Source organism: Pseudopipra pipra, chromosome 8, assembly GCF_036250125.1.
Source record: "Pseudopipra pipra isolate bDixPip1 chromosome 8, bDixPip1.hap1, whole genome shotgun sequence".
Lineage (NCBI taxonomy): Eukaryota > Metazoa > Chordata > Aves > Passeriformes > Pipridae > Pseudopipra > Pseudopipra pipra.
Genome location: NC_087556.1, coordinates 16,386,406 through 16,408,113, shown reverse-complemented (window position 1 = coordinate 16,408,113; position 21,708 = coordinate 16,386,406). Strand labels below are relative to the sequence as shown.

The 21,708-nt window shown below is 35.0% G+C and overlaps 1 protein-coding gene across 8 annotated transcripts in view; it reads right to left on the bottom strand.

Moving 5' to 3' along the window:
- Positions 1-21,708, bottom strand: part of PPP3CB (protein phosphatase 3 catalytic subunit beta) — a 48,267-nt gene that overhangs the window by 14,268 nt on the left and 12,291 nt on the right. For 4 of the 8 annotated variants that reach the window (XR_010432427.1, XM_064663788.1, XM_064663782.1 and 1 more), the window contains exons 3-13: positions 20,826-20,950; positions 17,345-17,456; positions 16,307-16,452; positions 10,987-11,126; positions 10,811-10,888; positions 10,616-10,710; positions 8,962-9,087; positions 7,221-7,298; positions 5,703-5,729; positions 2,448-2,532; positions 1,468-1,565 (exon numbers count right to left, since the gene is read on the bottom strand). Coding sequence is in view for 7 of the 8 variants with exons in the window: in XM_064663788.1 (XP_064519858.1) it covers positions 1,468-1,565; positions 2,448-2,532; positions 5,703-5,729; positions 7,221-7,298; positions 8,962-9,087; positions 10,616-10,710; positions 10,811-10,888; positions 10,987-11,126; positions 16,307-16,452; positions 17,345-17,456; positions 20,826-20,950 (1,110 nt within the window). In the remaining variant the exon portion in view is untranslated. The remainder of the gene's footprint in view (positions 1-1,467; positions 1,566-2,447; positions 2,533-5,702; positions 5,730-7,220; positions 7,299-8,961; positions 9,088-10,615; positions 10,711-10,810; positions 10,889-10,986; positions 11,127-16,306; positions 16,453-17,344; positions 17,457-20,825; positions 20,951-21,708) is intronic. The other 4 variants (XM_064663786.1, XM_064663783.1, XM_064663784.1 and 1 more) reach the window with 2 other exon arrangements.

Genomic DNA, 21,708 nt, shown 5'->3' with positions numbered 1-21,708 from the left:
GATTTAAAATGTGACATTTGTGCTTCAAAGCTATTAAAAACAGCTTTGATAGTTTAATAGAAAATGTAGTGAAAGGTTTTAAAAAAACTACATAGAAAATTTAAAAAATTCAAGTAAACAGTCTAAATCACAAAATGAGAAAAGCAGCTACTCTTGGAAAATAGATTGTGTAAAAAATGGTATTCATATATCACAATCTTTCAATAGTTATAAAATTCAGCAGTCCCATACAACAGTCTTATACTTTCTAGTAAAGCCTGAAGATGGCCAATAAAAAGTCTTTGAACAATTTATGTTAAGAGTGCTGCTGATATGAAGTCCAGTTTCAGACTGGTATATTTTAGTTATCCACCACTGTGAACAGAAACGTGGACTTCATTCTTCTAATACACTTGGTACAATCTCAGAGCATTCTCCCTAAGCCTAGTTAATCATTTATGGGCCTTGTGAAAAATATGATCCAATGATTCAACAAACTAAAAAAAGAATAAAAACCTTTTACAAAATATTCAATGAGCCAGATTACAGGTATATTTTGTATAGAGTTCTTTTTATTTTCATGCAAAAAAATATATGCACACTTAATAACACCCTTTTATTTTGATTTATTTACAAGTTTTAAATTCAATCCCTTTATTCTCAACTGATTTTATAACAATTGCTGAATATTTTTCAAGTACATTATTGTTTCAAATGCACAGACAATGTGCAGCAGCAAATGCAGCAAACCTCAAAAACAAGGTGCTACAACATTGCTTCTACATCAGGAGACAGACAAGTGTCTGGGATAGTGGTTTAATTTTAACACTTATACAGACATACATCTATACCTAGAGAGAGACAGACAGATCTAAGAAAGCAGCTACATCTGCAGAGGAAGGAAACAGCATGTTACAAGGACAATTCAGGGAGGTCAATTATACATAGAACATTTGACAAACAACATAGAGAACAAACTTTGGCATTAATTACCAGGGTACAAAACGTAGCACATTCCAATCTGTCAATGGAGTGTAATATGGAACTATGCAGCCTGTAGCTGTTTGTTGATATCAACAAGTATTTGACATTGTCAATGAAAATACTAACACAACTTTAATAAAACCATTTTAATGGAGAGCAAACAATGATGCAAAATTACACTGCCATTTTCATATCTGTAATGATCAAATGCCTCAATACCAGATCTATAAGGTCATCCCACCTGAAAAATTGTAAACTAAGGAAGCTCCAAGTCTGAAAAATGTGGCCTGGCACTGCTGAACTAATTTGCTTTTAGTTTTATACCCTGGTTAAGTATCCATTTCACATTGCCTGATTAACACATAACACTATGCTTGTATCAGCCGCTAAGACAAGAACTGAAAAGCATAAGAAATTCCCTGCATGCATTATGTGTGGTGTTAGCAAAAGAGTGAGATGTGCCCCAGTCCATCTGAGGCACAGCAAGTTGCATAACATCATTACCACTTTGCAGGGTCTGTCGTCCTCCAGCCAACACTCCACTAGGTAACATTCCAGTGGGAGTCAAACCCTTGAGTGTCAGCACACTTTCACTCTCCTCCCTGGTGTGAGAAAAAACAACAACAAAATCTTAAATATCTGTGCATGAAAACTTGCACTGAAGTAAAATAATGGATGGGGAGAGGGAGAGACTATTTTTGCTGTGCTTTAGGCACGTCAAGACTGAATGTAAATTCAAATTCAAACAACTAAAAAGGGGAAAATAATTCTATTCCATACCAGTCTTTCCTCTGCCTACGAGTTATAAATGCTGACTACTTCTGAACCAAATTCTGAGCAATTATTCACATGCAGGCTCATTAGCTTTGAAATTAGCACTGAATGCCTAAAGAGGTACTGAATGTATCTCAGTACCATAAAACAATCCCCCATTTTGTTCAAAGTGTCTATACTTCAGGAAATAACAAGTTTAAAAAATTATCCCTATTTGAGCAATTACGGTCTGTGGAAAAATTATACATTTTGGGTAAATATGATCATGAAATCTCTGTATTTAAAGAAGTACAAGAATATAGTATTTTTTAAATATCTGAAAGCAAATAAACAAAAACCTGAAACAGAAACCCTCTAGTCCTCAAATTTCTGGTTTCAGAGCCAGTCCTGACCTCCTCCATTACACCTTTGATTTCAATCTCTATTTTGGTATTATCTTTCCAACACTCACAGCATCTGGACCAACAATGTGCAAACAACGCGTAAACTAGAGATCATGTTCTCTAATTTCTTCAAACATGTCTCAAATAGAACTCAAAAATATTCTTTAACCAAAAATACCAACATTAATGGGCTGCACCAATATGCCAAACAAGATGCTGATGCACAGCGATCTCCCTGAAAAATGTCTGGCATCCATTATCCTGAAACAGAGATGTTTCCCTGACATACATAACAGGGGTTTAGGAATGCAGAAGTCGCACCAGTACCTGAGAACAGAGAAGACTCTCGCCATCTTGCCGATTGCACGAATTTTGTTTCTGATTATTTCTTTCCGTGCGGCAGCTGTACCTACTTTCAATGGAATAAGAAAAGAGTCTCAAGCTCATGACTATTTCGAGGATCACCATTTTAAAGTGCATCAAACTCAACACAACCGTTTAAGTTCAGTACTCGTCACAGGAGGTCAGTACCCAAACACTTAAGGGCACGAAGTTATTAAATTATGGCTTCAGAATGCCATCAAACCCACCATCACCTCTGCGTCCATGAAACACACACAAAAAAGCTTAGGATGTTCACAGTGATCTCCCAAAGCTACTGAGCATCTAAATTACCATCACTACACTGTAGTAACTATTGTAACTCATTTGCCTAAATTTTACAGTTAAAATTCTTAGTACTGACATCTGTATATATCAAGATGTAGGCATGCAGCCCAATACAGAAGCCAAAGAGATATTAAAGCCACAAAAAATAAACATTTTCTAATTGTTACACAGCTGTCTGAGAGAAAACAGTTTTTTTCTTTTTTTTAATGTCAACTACCCAAAAAAAAATTCCACCAAAAAAAAAAAGGAAAAATAAAATGGTAAAGATTTGCACTGGTACCTCCCTTACCATCTAAGTCTATGTTCCACATCATCTCAGGCTTGCATCATTTGCAGAAATTACAAATACCAAAAGACCTGGAGTAAACACTGCATATCCCATAGGGCAGAGTGCTACCATTTGTGACAGACAAGAGTGAAGACAAAACTCTGAAAGGAAGCTTGCAATTGGGAAGGAGAGCCACCTATGCTTGCCTTGACATGAAAGCAAAACTCTTTTCTCCAACACTAAATGTTGCTGTCTTGTTTCAATGTATGAAAGTCATAGAATCACAGAATATTCTGAGTTGGAAGGGACCCAACAAGGGTCATCAAGTCAATTCTTAAGTGAATGGCCCATACAGGGATCAAACCCACAACCTTGGCATTATTAGCACCAGGCTCTAACCAGCTGAGGTAATTTCAGGGTCATCTTTGCCCTCGGATCTTTCTTTCCCTTTGCTGACTTCTCAGTTTCACTAAAACAGTAAAGGCAGATGAGGAGGTATCAAAATCCTTATTTCTCCTTAGCCATTGAGAAAGGAGAGTGTTAATGACACCAAGCTAAGCGTAACTCAGTCCTACTGTGAATTCAGCTACGGGGACCAAAAGGGAACACTCAGACAGCTCTGTTAGGTATTCCAGATCTTCCATATGGCAGTGTTGTTCAGTTCCAGGACAAAGGTACTCAATAAAAAGTTGCAACGTTTTAATTTTTTTTAATTAATTTATATATTTATATAAATTTATAAATTTATATTATTTTGCAAGAATGTAGAAGAGAGGATCACAGAAGTGGGCACAGGAGAGCTGCATATCCACAGATTCACCTACTCACATTCAAAAAAAGGGAGCTGTGGAAGAAGCTTTTTTGCATCCCTGCTCACTAGTATGGAGCTTCCCCATAGAGGACACACACTCCAGCACAACAGTCACACTTCTCAGAGCACAGCTGCAACAATGCCTTCTGTCCATAAGAATGGGTAGCCTTCCCACCCCAAACACCAAACCAAATAAATTACAAAAGATAAAGCATATAAGGTCAAACAACAACAAAACCACACAAGATGGAAAACGTGTAGCAGTGATAAAGAAAAAAAAGGGAGCAAGAGACAACCTTTGGACGACCACAGTGGAAGAATCTCGGGGTATGACAAGTATCTGCCAATCCATTTAAACAAAATGAAATAAAACCAGGAACTACTGAGTACAATTTTTTAATAGACAAAGTTAAAACTTTTAACAAACTGAAGACATCAAATTAAAAAAAGGACAAAACAGGTGGCTCAGGAAAAACTTTGAGTAGGATAGGCTGAAACATTCAACTTTCACTGCAAATAATTTCCTTAAAATTTGAACTTTTGAAGTTCTAGAAGTTTTTACTTCCTTTCTTTAAATACTATTGAGTAGCAGCTTGAGAATCTAGAATGAGAAGGGGACTCTCTCAGTGTTTTTGAAAAGGTCAGGGCTAAATGAGGAACCATTAATCTTTCTCTGTAGGTTCCTCAGTTTTGTTCCTACCTACACCTATTTACAGGCCTCACTGATGCCGAGCTACAACGTGCAGGCTGGAAAGACTTTGGGCAGTGCTAGTGTCTGTATCTAACTCTGGAAGGTCCCTATGCCTTAAAAGGAGAAAGGCTGCTTTTGGGCAGCTTAGATGCTTTGGTTTTGGTTTCATTTAGGTTTTTTGTTTGTTTTTTTCACCATGATCTCTCATTGCCCCAGCCCTCCAGAATCAACACAGCCAAGGCAAAAGGCCAAATGCATTACTCCAGGCTGCAGCACTGAACTAATGTGGCCACTGAATCCTGGTTACTTTAGAGAAGACAGTAAGAAGACATGGCTTGGAGAATGTCTTGATTACACCCTAGATCAGAGGAGATACGACAAAGAACTCTCCCATTTCCTATTCCCAATGCCGGTACTAGAAACAAATGCTGGAATGCTGATACTATTCTGCCTCGAAGAATTCACATAACCTCTGGAAACAAGTCTATAACCTGATGCATTCCCAAGTATTAGAAATATTCTCTAAAAGTGACAAATTTGCACAGAGTACAAACTGATAATTGGTAAGTAATGGTCAGAAGAATTTCTCTGTACAAAACTGTCTACCCTGGAATTTCTGAAAAACAGGTGATAGACATGAATTTAAGTTATTAGGCTTCTTTTTACATTGTGAATCTTCAAAATAGCACACGAATCAAAAAGGACCTTTTTGACATCTCAGTTAAGGAAACTAAAAGTACTACACAAACCAGTTTTTGGAACATTGTATAAACACATTCCATGCACAACCTCAAAAAAACAGCTCATGAGGAAAGTATTAAAGAGCAAGACAGACAACTGAAAGCTCCCTACACATGCAGGACCAAAGATAAAATTTTAGAAATAGGTAAAAGAATGAAATTCTACCAAAAAAAGGAATGGAAGAAAGGAGGAAAAAAATTCATGCACAGAAAGACAGATGTCTTGGAATATGACTTCTGATAACAAAATACATAAGTCTTTAGAAACATCCCACTAAAAAGGTTAATAATCATAAAATACTACATATGTCTCTCAACAGAAAGGTATTTTCTCATTAATACTTGTACTGTCAGGTTCTGTGAAGTCATATTTCAAAACATTCCTACTCTGTCTGGTCTGTACCTTTTTTATTGCCATATATGAGTCGCTCTTCAGATGGAGAGTCCAGAAAAAAAGGAAGTGAACGATGGAGAAAAAGGTGAGTGAGACAAAAAAAAAATAAAGATATTTAACTTGGCAGTGGTAATAAAGAAGGAATGGAGAAGAAATGTGAAAAAAATAAGATGGAAAACTGCAACACTTAAAAATGCATTCATCAAACAAGAAGTGGAATTGTTGAGTATATTTTAAAATTTGATGATAAACAAGTGGAAACTTGAAAGCCAACAGTTAAAAAAAGTCCATTCACATAGAAAGATAAAGCGTAGACAGTACCTAGGTGGCATAAGAGATGCATCAAGCAAAGAAATTGTTAAAGGAGACAGAAGAATAAAATAATTCAAATTAGGAAACTGCAACTACTGTACTACAGACAGGGCATATGCAATCATTTGACGACCAACTATTCTTGCAAACATAAATCCTAACACCTCAGAATACCACCTAACCCTACTCTACAACTGCTTTATGTTCAATTTAGCAGGATTACTTGAATAAAAACCAGAAACTGACTGTTTGCAGGATCACATTTGAGACTTTTTTAAAGTTTCCACATTTCTGACAACAATCTAAATGACAGCAAAGTTCAAGGGGCTCAGAACCAATGCATTCCAAAGTAAAACACACAGCTGCTTAGCACAACACCACCCTGCTAGCCAATTTGAACACAGGAGTTAGCAAACGTGTATCTAATATCTTTATAAATGATACTTCAATGTTCCTCAAAGGCTGCTGAAATTTCCCTTCCTCCTTCTCCACCAACAAAAAATTCACAAGATAGTTCTGTTGTTAGATAAAATGAAGCAAGTCTGAGAAACTTTTAGGTGTGACATTAAGTGCTACTGTAAAAAAACCAACAAACACTAGGTCTTCATGGTAATTTTGCTTCTTAATCATCAGGCTACAAACACCTCCTTAACCTACTGTATCGCAGTTTAAGAGACAGAAAGATGTTATAATTCAGTACACAAATACATATTATATAATGTACAAATGTACATATACAGGTTGTCCTTTAACTTTTATGCTTTAAACTCAAACACCAAGATAAACTTGCATTTCATACTTTATACTACTTTGCCATAAAAAATATTGTATCTGACTTTCACCTACATCAACTCTTTATTGAAAAGCAATCATTAAAAAATTTAATGTCTTATAATAAATTTATTCTATGTATTAGCAAGGTAAGTTAGTATGTTTCAAATCTTAAGTGCCAAGAAATTCTAAGCATTTTCCACAAAAAGTTTGTTTTAAATAGAAATCAGATATGAATATTTGCAAAGGTTGCCATTACTGCTTCTTGATCACAAACACAAACACGATTCCCTTCTCTGGCTCCCCAAAGCATCATTATCTAAAGAAAAATTTGAAGGCAATTTTCTTCAAACTCCAGGCAATATTACACCAGTCTAAGTTAACTATTGTTCATAAGGTATTACCATTAAGAAGATTTATATATCTTAAAGTAATAATCCCTACCGTCAAATTGATCTTCTCCCTCTGTCATGAGTTCATCATCAGAGCAAATGCTCAAAACATTCACCAACATTTCTGTTACTGTATAGGAAAAAAAAAAACTTTAATTCATTCCGTGTAGAATTTAAAATTTTTCCATGCACACAAGATACAGCAAGTCACCAGCAGCTCTAGTGAATGAACTCCCCTCATCATAGCCATTGCTCAGTAACGTGGTTTCAAAAACAGTGTTTGTCTTGATGTGCGCTGTCACAGAATTTAAAAAGCTCAGAAAAATAAGCAGCTAAAAATTACACAAGCTAATAATCAAAGACCATAGCAGAGCTTCCTCTCCTGTCTCACAAGGAGTTCTTCTTGTAAAACAGTAGTTTTACATTAGGATAAGTGTTTGAACTAGTTTTTATGCAAACATTAGTTAAATTTGAAAAATGTTCACTGCTCAAATTCAGGCTTGAATGGAGAAAACTGTTCCGTTCTTGGCACCTGCAGGCATGTAGCAGAAGCACTCAAGCAGGAAAATATTAGAATATAAATGTGGTGCAAACTACATCTCTTTTCAAACTCCCCTTAAAAATATCAACCTAGTAGATACAAGCTTTTTGAGACAAGTTTGTGTATTTTCTTTCTCCAGGAATCCTCCTTATGCTGCCACTCAATCTTTCCCACACATATCAGACCCTTTCTTAAAACATTCAAACATTTCCTCACCACAGAGTGTTCAGAAACCTATCCAGAAGTACAGCTGGGTTGTTAAAAACCCTGTAAATTGCTGCCTACATTTATTCATTACTAATTTATATTAACTCATACAATTCATTACTAATTCCTACAATCCCTGTATTATCTGCTATGGTGATATTCTTAATTCTTGGGAAAGAGTTACTCCCTACAGTAATGAAAAGAACAAAAAAAGCCCAACCAAATTATGATGATTTTGATCTGTTCAATGCAGACCAGACAATATTGACACTGAATCCTTCATCATAAATGGACATGTGTATTAGTCCAATAATATTATCTACTGCATTATCGGGCAAGAGAGATACAAACAAAATCTCCTTTCAAATGTCAGGTCCCTTCAGTTAAATATTAAAAAATTGCTGAGTGAGTTAACCACAGTACAAAGTGTCCAAATTACTTGCATTAAACTGCTTACTAAAGATAACAGAAAGCCAGAATTCTATGTTTACACGACTGTAAATATATAACTACAAGAATACTTTTCAAAGAAATTTAAAGAGCTCTCTGGATCTCTTTTTATAAAAAAACCAGTTCCTTCATGGAAGGATTTTAAACAGACCCAAATAGCCTCTAACCTCATTGCTTTTCAAGTGAGGACTACTTGGGGCCCCAGTGTCCTAGATTCAGTTATCAACTCTAGAGGGAAAAAAAAAAAAAAAAAAAAAGGAGGATCTGTGCTAAATTATCTTTTTTACAAGAAAAAATTATAACTGAAAAAGTTATCCTTAATGAAGGTCAATCTGTTATATCTGTAAGGGAAAGTTAAAATTTTATATGCAGATATGCACCCTCAATGGAAATCATAATTTCTGTTAGCACCTTTGCTATATTAGATGTAGTTCTAACTACCTTGACTGAAACAGGTGAAGAAAACGACACAATAATAATAATAATGCAATTAATCTCACTTTGGTAAATATATTTTAAAAAAAAATTAAAATCTTCCCAACATCAATCTGGGAGAAATAGGAAAGATATTAGCTAATGTGTAACATCTGCTTACCTTTTTCTCCAACAAATGGCAAAGACCACGTGAAAACATCCATAAAATTTGGTAGCCAGTAAGGATGAGGAGAACAATTGAACTGACGAATATTCATCACATTGTTTTCATATTTTAATACAGCAGCTAAAATAAAATTCAGACATTTTGAAAAGAATGTTTAAAACTTGTGAGTACCACAAATGTAAAGTCACAGTCTTGTTTTAGCTCTATTTATATCATAGACTAAATAATCGCAGATATACTCCATTCTCTTTCAAGTATTTACAGGACAGATTTCTAATGGAAAGCTTTGCATTTTTACTGCACATGTTGCAGTTTAAGGCACTCTTACATGTCAATATAGTTCTGTACTGTCCTACTATAGGTCTATAATGAACAAAGATTTTTAAAGGTATTGAAAAGGTATAACTCCAGCAACTTCAACAAAACTCTAACTCAGAACAGAAGTATATCCAGTATATGCAGATTTAGGTTTTATTCTTCATATGTGTCTTCCCACATTGTAAGTCTGGAGTAAAACCATAGACATCTAGAAGATGAGGGAGAAGGGGAAGCACAAAGAAATACGACAGAAAACCAGAAGCATTCTAAAGCTAAATATGATTCTAAAGCTAATATGCATTTTTCCATACTTTCACTTGCATTACACTGGGAATGATGTGAAAAAGGATTCTATGAACACAGTATCCATAGAGACAGTGAAAAAACCTAAATAGCCATTTGAAGCTATTTTTACTTCCCCTTTACTTTGCAATCAGTGCAAGTAACAACAGCTCATCTTTTCCTGTATACAGTTGTTCACCCTACAGAAATGGTATGGGCTGGGGGGTGGTTCTTTGAAGGTGGGTGGAAGAAAACGCAATGTATTTAAGAAAAAAAAAGGTCTTGGTTTCAAAGGAATGCTATTTTAATATTTGGAGATCATTCATTCATCACATACTTGAAATGCCTTACTTTAATATCATACTTTAATTTCAGCAGGTTTTATTTTTCATTTCTGTTCTTGAATTTTTTCTCATCTATGAATAACATTAGTTCACAGCTAAGCTCTTCTCTGTAATTCTGATGTTCTCCACACTATTAAGCATGCTTCTCCTGTTCAACTTAGTAAAAGATGGACAAAAATGAATTCCTTGTTTTATACCTCCTTAATAATATTTCCAGTGGTAATCAGTATTTTGATCCCTACTTGCTCTTTCTTGATTTCCCATACAGGGCCATTATTAGAATTATCATTGCAATTAAGACTCTCAGGTGCCACAATACACAACACAAACCACCTTATGCACAGGCTTCTGATCAATGCTTCCTCCCTTCCTTGCTTAGTTCACCAACTAAAGACAACTCATAGCACTGGAAAACTTTTCCTGACTGGAAAACACCAGATGATAAATTCATAAGAACTAAACAGCAATAGTGGATAATAACTAAATAGCAACAACTTTCACAAAGGAAATACTGGCCCCAAATAGTGCTTCCAGGTACTCTTACAAGAGATTGTCATTTATGGTACATGCTCTTCTTCACAATATAACTTTCATTAATACTTTTTTTGTCCTTTAATTTCTTATCTGGCAAAAATTTGTTGATATAAGATTATCTAGTTAGACAATTTTATTATTAAAAACACTTATTAATAACAAGTTCTTACCTTTATTATTGTAGACATCCAGGTAATTAGGTGCTGAAAAAATTGTTATTAATGATGGGAACCCTGTAGTTTGACTTTTCCTGTACATTCTATAACTGCAAAACCAAACAGATTATTTTACATCTTACAGCAAATAAGCAATTAATTTTTTATTTTACACTGTGAATAATTCCTTGAAAGACACAAAGTACTTACCCTGCATCTTGTGCTTCATGTGCTCTAATGATTGACAACAAATTATTATTTTGCAAAAATTCACAAACTGCTGGATAGCTGTGAAATGAAAACAATTATGAGTAAAAGAAATTCTCTTAAAATAAACAGCAAGAATCAGTACTAAAACACCCAATGAGATCATGGCATACTCTCACCTATAAAAGTATGAGCATCCTCTGACTGTATTGTGACTGAAATGCTCTTGTGAGTTTTCATTTCCAAAATCTTCTGACGGATCTGACCACAATAAGTCACACATTGGTCCAAATGCTGGAGGCTCTTTGAATCTATCTAACTGTTTAACAAAAGGCAACAGCACAAAGACTCTTTCAATATTAAATCAGTAAGTTTTACACATTTGTTAAACTACATATCCATCAATACCAAGCATTTTTAGAATAAATCCCAACCATATCAAAGAGAAGTAGTTTCTGTATATTTTTTTTCTCTCCTCCTCATGAAATAAGGCAGAGGCATGCCAAAAGAACCAAACCTGTTAAGAGCAATAAGATTTATTAGTTGTAAAAAGAAGGGAGATAAATTCCAGACTGATGGATATGTGTAATACAGGTCAAGTTACAGACAAGGAACAAAATGGTCCTTTTTCATGCACATGCCACATCTACCAATCTGGAGACACTACCAGGAATTAGCAAAGAGAAACAGTACAGAAAACAGGAATTATGAAAGAAAAGCATGAATAATTAGCACCGACTAGAAGAGACTAAATATATATTACCAAAAGAAATTAAAAAAAAAAACACCAAAAGAAAAACAAACCACCCTGGCACACCCGTCTCCATAATGGACTGTTTAACAATGCAATGAAGATGTGACTAAGCTCAGCTGTCTTAGATTTCTTTCATACAAGCTTTATTTTTCAGCTCTAGCCCTGATGTAACGGGCCATAAGCATTTTGGGAGATGTCTGTGTTTTCTCTTGCTGTTTCTTTACTGATTTCCACTTGAAACACCTGTTTTAGCAGCCTGCAACTTTCCTAGTAACCAGAGTCAAAAGGGGCAGAAGTAAGGAGGACAGCGCATTTGTTAACGTAAAAGGAAAATACCCTGCTTCAGTAAGTAACAGGCAATCAATCTCTCATGTCCCAGAAATGAAATTAGATATCCCAGATTCAATGTAAAGTTGATTTGATCTTTATGTAGCTGGAGTTTGTTCACAAGATGATTTTATCCAAGAAATGTAGGAACGGTTCTTTGATGGACAGTGCATTTATCTCACTTCACTTCCCATACCAAAGAAGATGACTTTGATGGTACTAGAGAACACTTAACTCTTCATGACAGGTTCGAAGGAAGGTTTGGTGAGCACCTGGTGAATTTGAGTCTAACGGTCCATAGGAATCCATTCAAATATGGAACCAGCAGTAGTGCCAAGCTCTCTCATGCCCTGGAAAATCAGAGCTCCCGAGGCTGCCACCTGTAACATAAGTGGAGAGGTCCAGATCTTTACAAATTCCTGCCAGATAATGGTAAGGCAGGTATTAACTGAAGTTGTTGTCGGAATTTATTCAATATTAAAAATCCTGTGGTTTAACATTTCCCACACTGGATGATAAACCCGGTATGGAGTATTTCTTCCAGATTGAAGAAGTCAGTCCATCAACTTCTGCAAGTACCTGAATTTCTGTAGATTAAACCATCAAGTTTCTAAACCTCCAGCAATAAATTTGGGTCCAGAAGCTAAGAGAAGCATTCATACAAGGAAGTTTCAACTGTTTGCCGATTGATGTTTCCTGCAATACAGAAGGCTGAAAGTCTAGAAAACATTTCTAAGATTTTTTTCTTTAGTTAGTCTTCAAGGACTTTTCCTTATGACTTTGGCCAAATATACAGAGACATTATAAATAATAAGCTTTGGCTGCAATTAACGTGTCTCTCTCCCAAACTACTTTCTCATAGCTTTGAAACAATAATGCAGCCATTTCTTGAAGTAAGGTCAGTGTGTAAAAAATAAATATACTTACATACACACCAAATCAGTGTCTCCTTCACTAGAGAGTCTACCATGGTTCTCAAGACATCTCAAAATTTAAGCAAATGTCACTGCAGGCTACTCAACCCAGATTGCACATATCAAATCAGAATAATCAACTTAAGGGTTTTTTTTATATTGGCACAGCAAGAAAGTTAACAAAGGACATGAGTCAATTCAAAACACTTGTTACTAATTAATATTTCTGAATGTTCTTCAATTATGGCAAAACAATCCCAGTACAAATAAGGTTAATGTATTTCTAAATATGATTAAGGTAACAAAGAAAGACAATTTCATTCAAGAATAAGAATCAATACATTTGGTATTAAAACAGAAATAGGTAATATATTATTTAATATCCTGTGAGATATTTAAATTTAAATTAACTTATAGCTATTATGCAGTCAGGGCTACTAAACTGAGGTACATGATACCTCCACATGTATGTTCAAATTGAGGAGTACCAAAACCTCAGAGATAGATTAAGGTACAGCAAATTGAAACAACTTTACTTTTGAGGCAAAAGACCTTCACAGAAGTTTCACATACAGACATCAGTTTTAATTAATCTGTCCTAATTTTCCTGTGAATTATCACATCGTAAAGCCTGAAGAACAATGTGAGGGCCAGTGAAGTGTGGCTGTCATCTGATGTATTACTAAACAAAAGGAGATTTCAGCAGACCACAGAAGGAAGCAAGGTATTATAAAGACAGATTCCCAGGAGCACCCCCATATATTTCAAGGCAATTTGCTGACCGAGTCTTAGTATCACCATGAGCTAAACAATAGAATGACTGTCTGTTGTAAATGAGGAAGAAAATTCTTTGTCTCTCTTCTTCAGAGTCATCAAAATCTTATCTGGACACTTCCCTCTTTGTAAAATACTAAGCTTGAAAATCAAAATCCTGCAATTTTGTTTCTTGGCAGTGTAAATGAAATCAATGGAACAGCATCTGTAAGGTGATGGACGTGTCTGAAAGAGACACTATTTATCAAAACAATCAGAATATTTGTGTAAGGGACATTCAAAGAAAAAAAATCAAATTACTGCAAGTTTCACAAACTTTCATTTTCCCCAAAATAAGAAGCACCTGCAGCAACCTTTCTGGTTAGGATTCACAGTCAGGGCTAGTATGATAGTTGTCCTATTCTGGAAGTAAGTTTATGACAGCAAAAATAATAATTTAATTTGTATGGTTTTATCACCATCCTGAAAGTCAGTAATACTGACAAAAGACTTCATCCAGAAGAAACTGCACCTGCACAGAAATTTTCTTTTTTTCTTAGGTGATTCCTATACTGTTTATAGAGCTGTGATTTCCCTTCTTATGCCAGGTGACTATGCCTACACATGCTTGCAGCGAAGACCTCTCCTTAGTAAGAACTTCTGCTAATAAACCAAAAAGCTTGTCTTGACTGTTTAAAGAAGTAATTTCACACAAATACTTTTGTACCAAAAGTATTTGATATTTTCCTAGATATAAAAGGAGCATTTCATGTCACCTATTTAAGTACATTTAGAACATCAGTGCATGTCAAGCTCTAATGCAGCTATTGAAGCTGCCTTTTCCAAGTTACCAGATGATTCTTTAAAAAACAAAAAAGGCCCAAGGAGCAGTTCTAATAACACTGCCTTACATTTATAAACATGTTTTTTATCAGAACAAAATAAAATGCAGATTTTCATGTATATATATAAAAACATACAAGCTTATGCTTCACCCCAATGTAACCTTGAACACTATAGAAGCACATATGAAAGTACAGGCCAGATGATTTGACACTTTGAAACAAGACCAGCTGCAAGACTGAGACTAACAGAAAAATGAATCACAATCCTGTCACGACAGCGGCTTTCCAAAATGCTTTTCCAGAATATATTTCCTTTACACTACTTTCCAAAAAGCCTTGACCATGCTTCCTTTCATCTGTAATGTGAGAACTGTTAAGGCATTGTCAGAATGGCACCATTTAGTTGCTTTGCTCTCTTACTTCTCTTTCTCTGCACAATGCACATGGATTTCTGTACACGTCAGTATTTGCTCCAACAATGCCATGGGCCTCAGTACATTTTCCCATTTACACCACTGATCTTGTAAATATGCTTCCTATCTGTTTCTACCATTTTATTCTCCTCTCACATCACTCTGCTTGGCAGTGTAGTATCTGTAAGTGAAATAAACTGACATTCCAGACTTTGAAATGGTCCCATCAGTACAAAAAAACCCAAGTGAACAAAATATAGTAAATTCAGAAATGAGATTCAACTGGATAGCCTATAACTCTGAGGAGAGGGAGAGGTAAAAAAGAAAAATGGAGCACAAGTAAAGGAGAAAATGTTAAGAAAACAAGAAATACAATACATGAAGATAAAAGGACAAAATGGGCCGTCAATATTTATATATTATAGAAACAAATTAGGAACATACTTTTACCTTCTCTGTGACATTTACATTGTTTTTTATAATAGGCCTCCACGTACTTTCTTCCATATGTGGATAAACAACTTTTTTTCTTCCATCCTTACCTATAATCCCAAAGCTTTCTTATAACTATCTATTTATGTTTTAAGCTGAAATCAACTACATTTCAGCTGTTACTAATCATAATAGGAATGGTTTTGATTTCCAAATGCAGCAGTCAAGATGTCAGCTAAGTTACTTAAAATAAACCAAAAAGGAGTATGCAAAAAGGAAAGCAACTGAGTTTGAAAATTCCCATCTGATAAAATCTTCACCTGACATCAGTAGTCCATTCACATTATTAGAAACAGATATCTCATGTCATCACAATCCTCTTCTCTATAAATTGCACATCACTGCTTAGTGTTTCCATTGTAAAAGTTTAAAAACTTGCTTTCATTTGTCTTACTGATAGAACATTTACCACAGTGAGAAGTACTCTACAACTGTTACTCAACTGCCTACCAAATTTGCCATTTTAAATAGAAATATGAATTTCTATTAAATACTGCCATGTCTCACTCTGTCAAAACTAAATTCACATGATTAGGACAATAAAAAAAATTCAAAGAAATTTGAGAATAACTGAAATATGACGGTTTATATAGCAAACAATTTTAAGACTACAATTAACTTCTGCAACTTTTCTCCTGAAAGCCATGAAAACACTAGCTCTTATCTAGAAAGAAATACTAAGCATTATCTTGATTGGATATGAAGCTCTTTATACATACTACCTGTCTCAGGAAACCATATGGTGTTTTCAAGGGAGTTTTTTTATGTGTGTTTTGTAACAGTCCCAGCTGTCCCAACGAGGTCTACTAATGGGAAATGCACTAATAATCCATGAGTTTTTAATTATGATACTGCCTAGCCTACATTTCAGTTCCTGATTCACATTTCCACAAGAAACAAGAACAGAAAACAATATACTGACAACTTCAAAAAGATGATTTTGTATAGCATCATATAAATATCTCTATTTCCACTTATTTCCAAATACACAAAATACTCACTCTCCTAATGTCATCTAGTGTATTAATTTCTGGTGAAAGTCCACCATGAACACAAAGAAACTGTTGATTTAAGAGAGCAGCAAGAGGGAGACAATCAAAAGCTTCCATGCAAGCATCATAGACTCTTTCGGAGTACTTTATTTTACCTGTAGGAAAGAAAATAGAAATCATGAAAAAATCCATAATAGATGCATGAAGTCAACTAGCGGATCATAATTGTAAGAGCAAATATCAAAGTGAATGCTTAAAAAAACCTAAAGCAATGAGTATTTTTTGGGTTTAAATGAACATTTCCAAACACCACAAAAGCAAGCACATTTCTAAGACATATTCTCTTCCAGAACAATACACTTCTTTCATTTCTTCTTCTGTTATCTCAAGAGTGGAGAAACTATTTTTGTTTAAAAAAAACCCCCACCAAATAATTTTTTTATTATTTTCATACAATTACACAGCATACGTCAGTGTAAAACCCTACTGAGAAATTTGCAAATTCTCATTTAGAGTGAGAAGGTAAGAACTAATTACAGATTACATCATTTTTACCTACATCAAAGAGGGTTTTACCAGGCCAAATGATCCATTTATCACTGGATCAATATTTACACAAGCCTTCAAATGGCGAGGCAGCTGACATCACCAAAAGAGTTATCTTACTAGTATAGCTGAAAATCAATTCCCCAAATGGAAAGATTACTCAGCAGTAGGGTTTTTCTGCCAGCTTCACAATGCTGCTCAGCAAGTTACTCTGCACTCCTGATTACAGCCAAGAGAGCAAAACAAACTTCCTCTCTTCAGGATTTTAAAATCAAGATTGATACATCAAAATTTATTCCATAATGTATATTTACAGGCACCTGTCTTCTTGCACTCCAATGCCACACTAAACTGCAAGCACTTCTACAGAAGTCAATGGGGCCTCCAAATGTTTGCAAGACCTTAATTAAACTAAGAAACAAACATGTCTTAAGCACAGTGACAGACTGCAGATCAGCAGGTTGAAAGTAAGCTAATTTTACATTCTTAGACAGTACTTACATTCTTGCTTAAAGGTAAAATACTCTGTTAGGTGTCTGCATTCATGGTTGCCTCTCAAAAGAAATAATGTGCTTGGGTAGAGAATTTTCAGGACCCATAAGTACAGCACACACTGTTGAAAAAAAAAAAAAGGGATCCAGTAAAATACACTAGTTTATAAGAAATTTAAAAATTATTACTGAGAAACTCTAAGTAAGGAAGGTAACAGCTTCAAAAGCAGGCACAGCTTAATGTGCCATTTTAAAATACAGCACTACTGCCCCAAGTCCAGTTCTGGACACAAGTTATGCAGATTGCCTACTACTTTTCTTAATAATAGCCACATAGAATGCTGAAAAAATATGGACACTCAATAATAAAATAAAGTCAGCAGAATTAAACTGCAAAACACTTTCATCTAGACAAATACTGTATGTGTTTGTGCCTAAAATCCAATTTTATAATACGACTCTAAACACTCGCATAAGAAGGAAAGCAGACATTTATTAATAGAGACTGAAGAAAAAAAACTGACAAAATCATTTACATTAAAGTTAGCTGTATCATTTGGAGATCATTCCTAAACTAAGAATGGACATACACTGGGAAAACTGGTTGCTTTCTCAGTGTACAAGCAGCAAACTCAAATAATTACAGTAAGTTTCCATATATCATTGTTACTGCAACATCTGCAGTGAACAGAGTTGAAGACAGAGCAACAGAACATGTATAAGTATTTCAGTTTACAGTCTTGTTACCACCCAGCAGTCCTGAATGCCCAAAATGTACTTCCTAAATTTCAAATCTAATTCGTGTATTTTTAACTGAGCACAGAAATCTCAAAACCCCAGAAGTTCTGGACTCCACTGAAGTCACCTGCAAGTCATTATTAGTGTTGTTCCTAATCAATACGTGTACCCTGAAGCTATCATTCTTCAAAGTTATTTTGCACAGAATAGCAGAGGATATGAACAAAGAAAGAAAACAATCAGTGCTTTAAAAAACCACCACAAACATTGAGAAATACATCAAAGACTTTCATTGTGAAGTTTAGCTAAACTAATTACTGAATTTTTATCTTCTTAGTAAAAATAAGCGAAATAGTAATTTTGCTAATGATAACGCTTGCCTTCCAATGTTTCTGTAACTCTAAAATATCATTGCAAAGTCCCCAGACTCTTTAAAAAGTGCTTCCCAGCAGAAAGCATAATCAAAACAACTGCCTATCATCAAATGAATACATGAATCACTTTGGCAAATTCTACAGTTGTGAACTGTTTTAGTTAAGTCAGGTTGCATGGAAGCTGCCGAACTTGAAAACATTTAATAGAAAAGTGGCAAAATAGTGCCTTCCTTTCAGAGAATGGATACTAAATTTGATTAAATTGCTGAGATTTACATGTTCTCAGGTATGTTACCTATTAAGTACAAAACCAAATTATTTGTTTTACCTTTCCTGTACTGGCATATTTATTTTTGTTATCAAATACAGACAGACTAATGTTAACATTCTTTATGTCCTGTTACTTCCAGCACAGAAAAGAAGAATTTGCACACACTTCTGTGAAGGAGTCCAGCTTGATCCCTGCAGTTTGTTATAGACAGTCATGGTAGCATGTACTTATCTTTCCTATTTGAAGTGATAACATTTTTAAATTAGAATGCATTACTACTAAAATATCAATGCACTTTAATATGTTTCAGGACAGACAGATTAAGAATTTATTAATGAAAAATCAAATTTCACTGTTCCTACATTTTTTTAAAATGTCACCTTTTTGTGAAAAGTCGAGTATTTTATCAAAACTATATTACCTTTCCAATCCCTAAGAAAGATTTTAGAGTAACCATATATGAAAACTCATGGAGGTCAACTTAAAATTCCTAAATGTTAATTAAAACAAAAACTGAAGTAGGAAAAAAAATTTTAAGGTTAAAATGGGGAACAAAAGGGTAATTTTCATGTACTACCTTTTTTATTTCTCAACAAGACCACAAAGCAGAGTCCTGCCTTGATGCATCTGCAGCAGTTCTATTTCATTCAGACAGTCTGCATGGACTTCATAGGATCATACACAGGTTTAGGTTGGGAAAGACCTTTGAGATCACCAAGTCCAACAGCCACTCAGAATAGAAGTGAGTGAATTATCTCAATGAAAGATGAGATTTTTAAGAACCCTAGAGTTGTTTTCAAGAATCTATTTAACATATCTTTACATATTCTGCAAGTATATTTAACTTGACAAATACATTGTTACTCCTGGGGAATGGTCCTGTGCTGGGCTAAGAGTTGGACTCGATGATCCTTGTGGTTCCCTTCCAACTCAGCATATTCTGTGATTCTTTGATTATATTAAAAACTAAATTAAAATGAGAGGGGAAAAAAAAGCAAGCCTGTTCTTATTAATATATTCAAGAACAATTATTTCAGAAGTATTTTTAGGTGTAATGGTTGAAAAGCTTTAATAACATGCTTTGATGTGGTAACACATAGAGCTACTATGTAAATGTCCTTTCTGAGGACAATTACATTATTTGTAATCATCAAGAACAGGCCAAGAAGATCAAATTAATAAATAGGGAATGTCTACTGAAATTTTTCCTTGAAGATGAGGCAACTGCTCTTGCTGCATCTCCTGTCTGTCTACCATCTCTAACAACCCCAAAAGGCTTGTGCATGCCCTTCACAGCACATACTCCCACAGGTGATTAGAACGGCAACATTTTTATACAGAAATGAAAGACCATACACCGTGCCTTGCAAGACACTATTTCCAGTGGTATTCTACTCCATTAGATTTGGTATCTATGCAGAGATCCCAAGCTGAGGCACTTCCCAGGCTGGCTCCAGAAGAATAGTTAACCTAATAATCATGGCTCTGAAACTAATCGATGTGAATAAGTGAATATCTCTGAAATGTAGCACACTTAATAAACATGTTGAAAATTAAAAAATTATTTGAATTCCAAATAACTGTAAAATTAATGGCAGAAATACAGGGCATCCTTGGAGAATATCTGTATTTGTTTGCAGAATTTTAGTAAAGAAAATATTAATAATTATTAAAAAACATTTGATTACACAAATAAAATTAATTTCTTTTATAAAATAAACATCTAATAATATTAAACAGATAACAATATTGCAAATAATAAATTAAAAGACCTTGCAGTCATGACTCACCTGTTCTCCAAAAACATACAAACACACCTTCCTGCATATTACCGCAGAAGCAGCATTATGTGTAATAATGTTATAGAATTCAACTTTCAAAAAACTAACTAAAGAAAGAGGAGGAAAAATTAGTAAGACTGGTGATTTCAACATGACAGTCCAAACAGCTGGTCAGTATCCTCCTGTAAACAGGCCTCTGTCACAGGAGAAAGCACAGCAAGGAACACATTCACATGTTAAAGCAGACCTAAAATTTCATTTGAAAACCTCAGTGAAAGTGTGCTTATAGAAAAATTTAGGACAAAACAGATTAATATATTCAGTTACCTCTATACTAAAATAACCTCTGTCTACATAGTCACCGAGGAAGAGGTATCTTGTGTTAGCAGGTGATCCTCCCACTTCAAACAGCTTCATTAGATCAAAGAACTGGCCATGAATATCACCACACACTGCAAGCAAAAATTTTGTTCAAATTAATTTTAAAAAAATCTAACAGAAAAGTTACTAAGTTATAGTTAAGTAAACAGCCACAAAGCACTTCTAATTAAGAGGAAAGGCAGGTATAAAGTAGGAACAATAGAAATTTGTGAAGGTTCCCCATTTGCTTTTCATTAAGATGCTGTCTTCGCCACCTGTGGCAATGCTGATGGCAGCCCTATTTGAGTCCAGCAGACTGTGGACTCTTTTTCCAACACAGTTAATGCACTGAGCACTGTGGTCTTGAAAGCTGTCAGCAGCTCTTCACTGTCCTCCCCAATCCCTTAGGTATCTTTGCTAATTCTCCTTGGTATGTGTATTTGGAAATGCCTGCTGCTTTGCAATGATTAGCTTGAGTCCATGACAGCTTGAAAAAAATGGGGAGTATGCTTTTTTTTCTGAGTCACTCTAACACACCTTTTAATATCACCATATCTTCTCTTTGCTCAGTTACTTTTCTCCTTCAAATAACCATGTTCACTATTTCAATAGTGGATTTTTCATGTACTTTTAGAATATGAGAGGACCAGACCAGTGGTCAGCAACCTAAGGCAGAAGTGCCAAAGATAGCAGATGGGATGTCTTGGAAGAACATACAGCAAAGCCAGGTCATCTCACAATTAAAAGAAGTAATTAAAAATTGCACAGAAGAGACAACTGCTCCGATCTCCTCTTTCCCACAGGAGTTCCCAGTTAGTGGAAGTCAGGAGCTCCCTTTTCACTTCTGCAT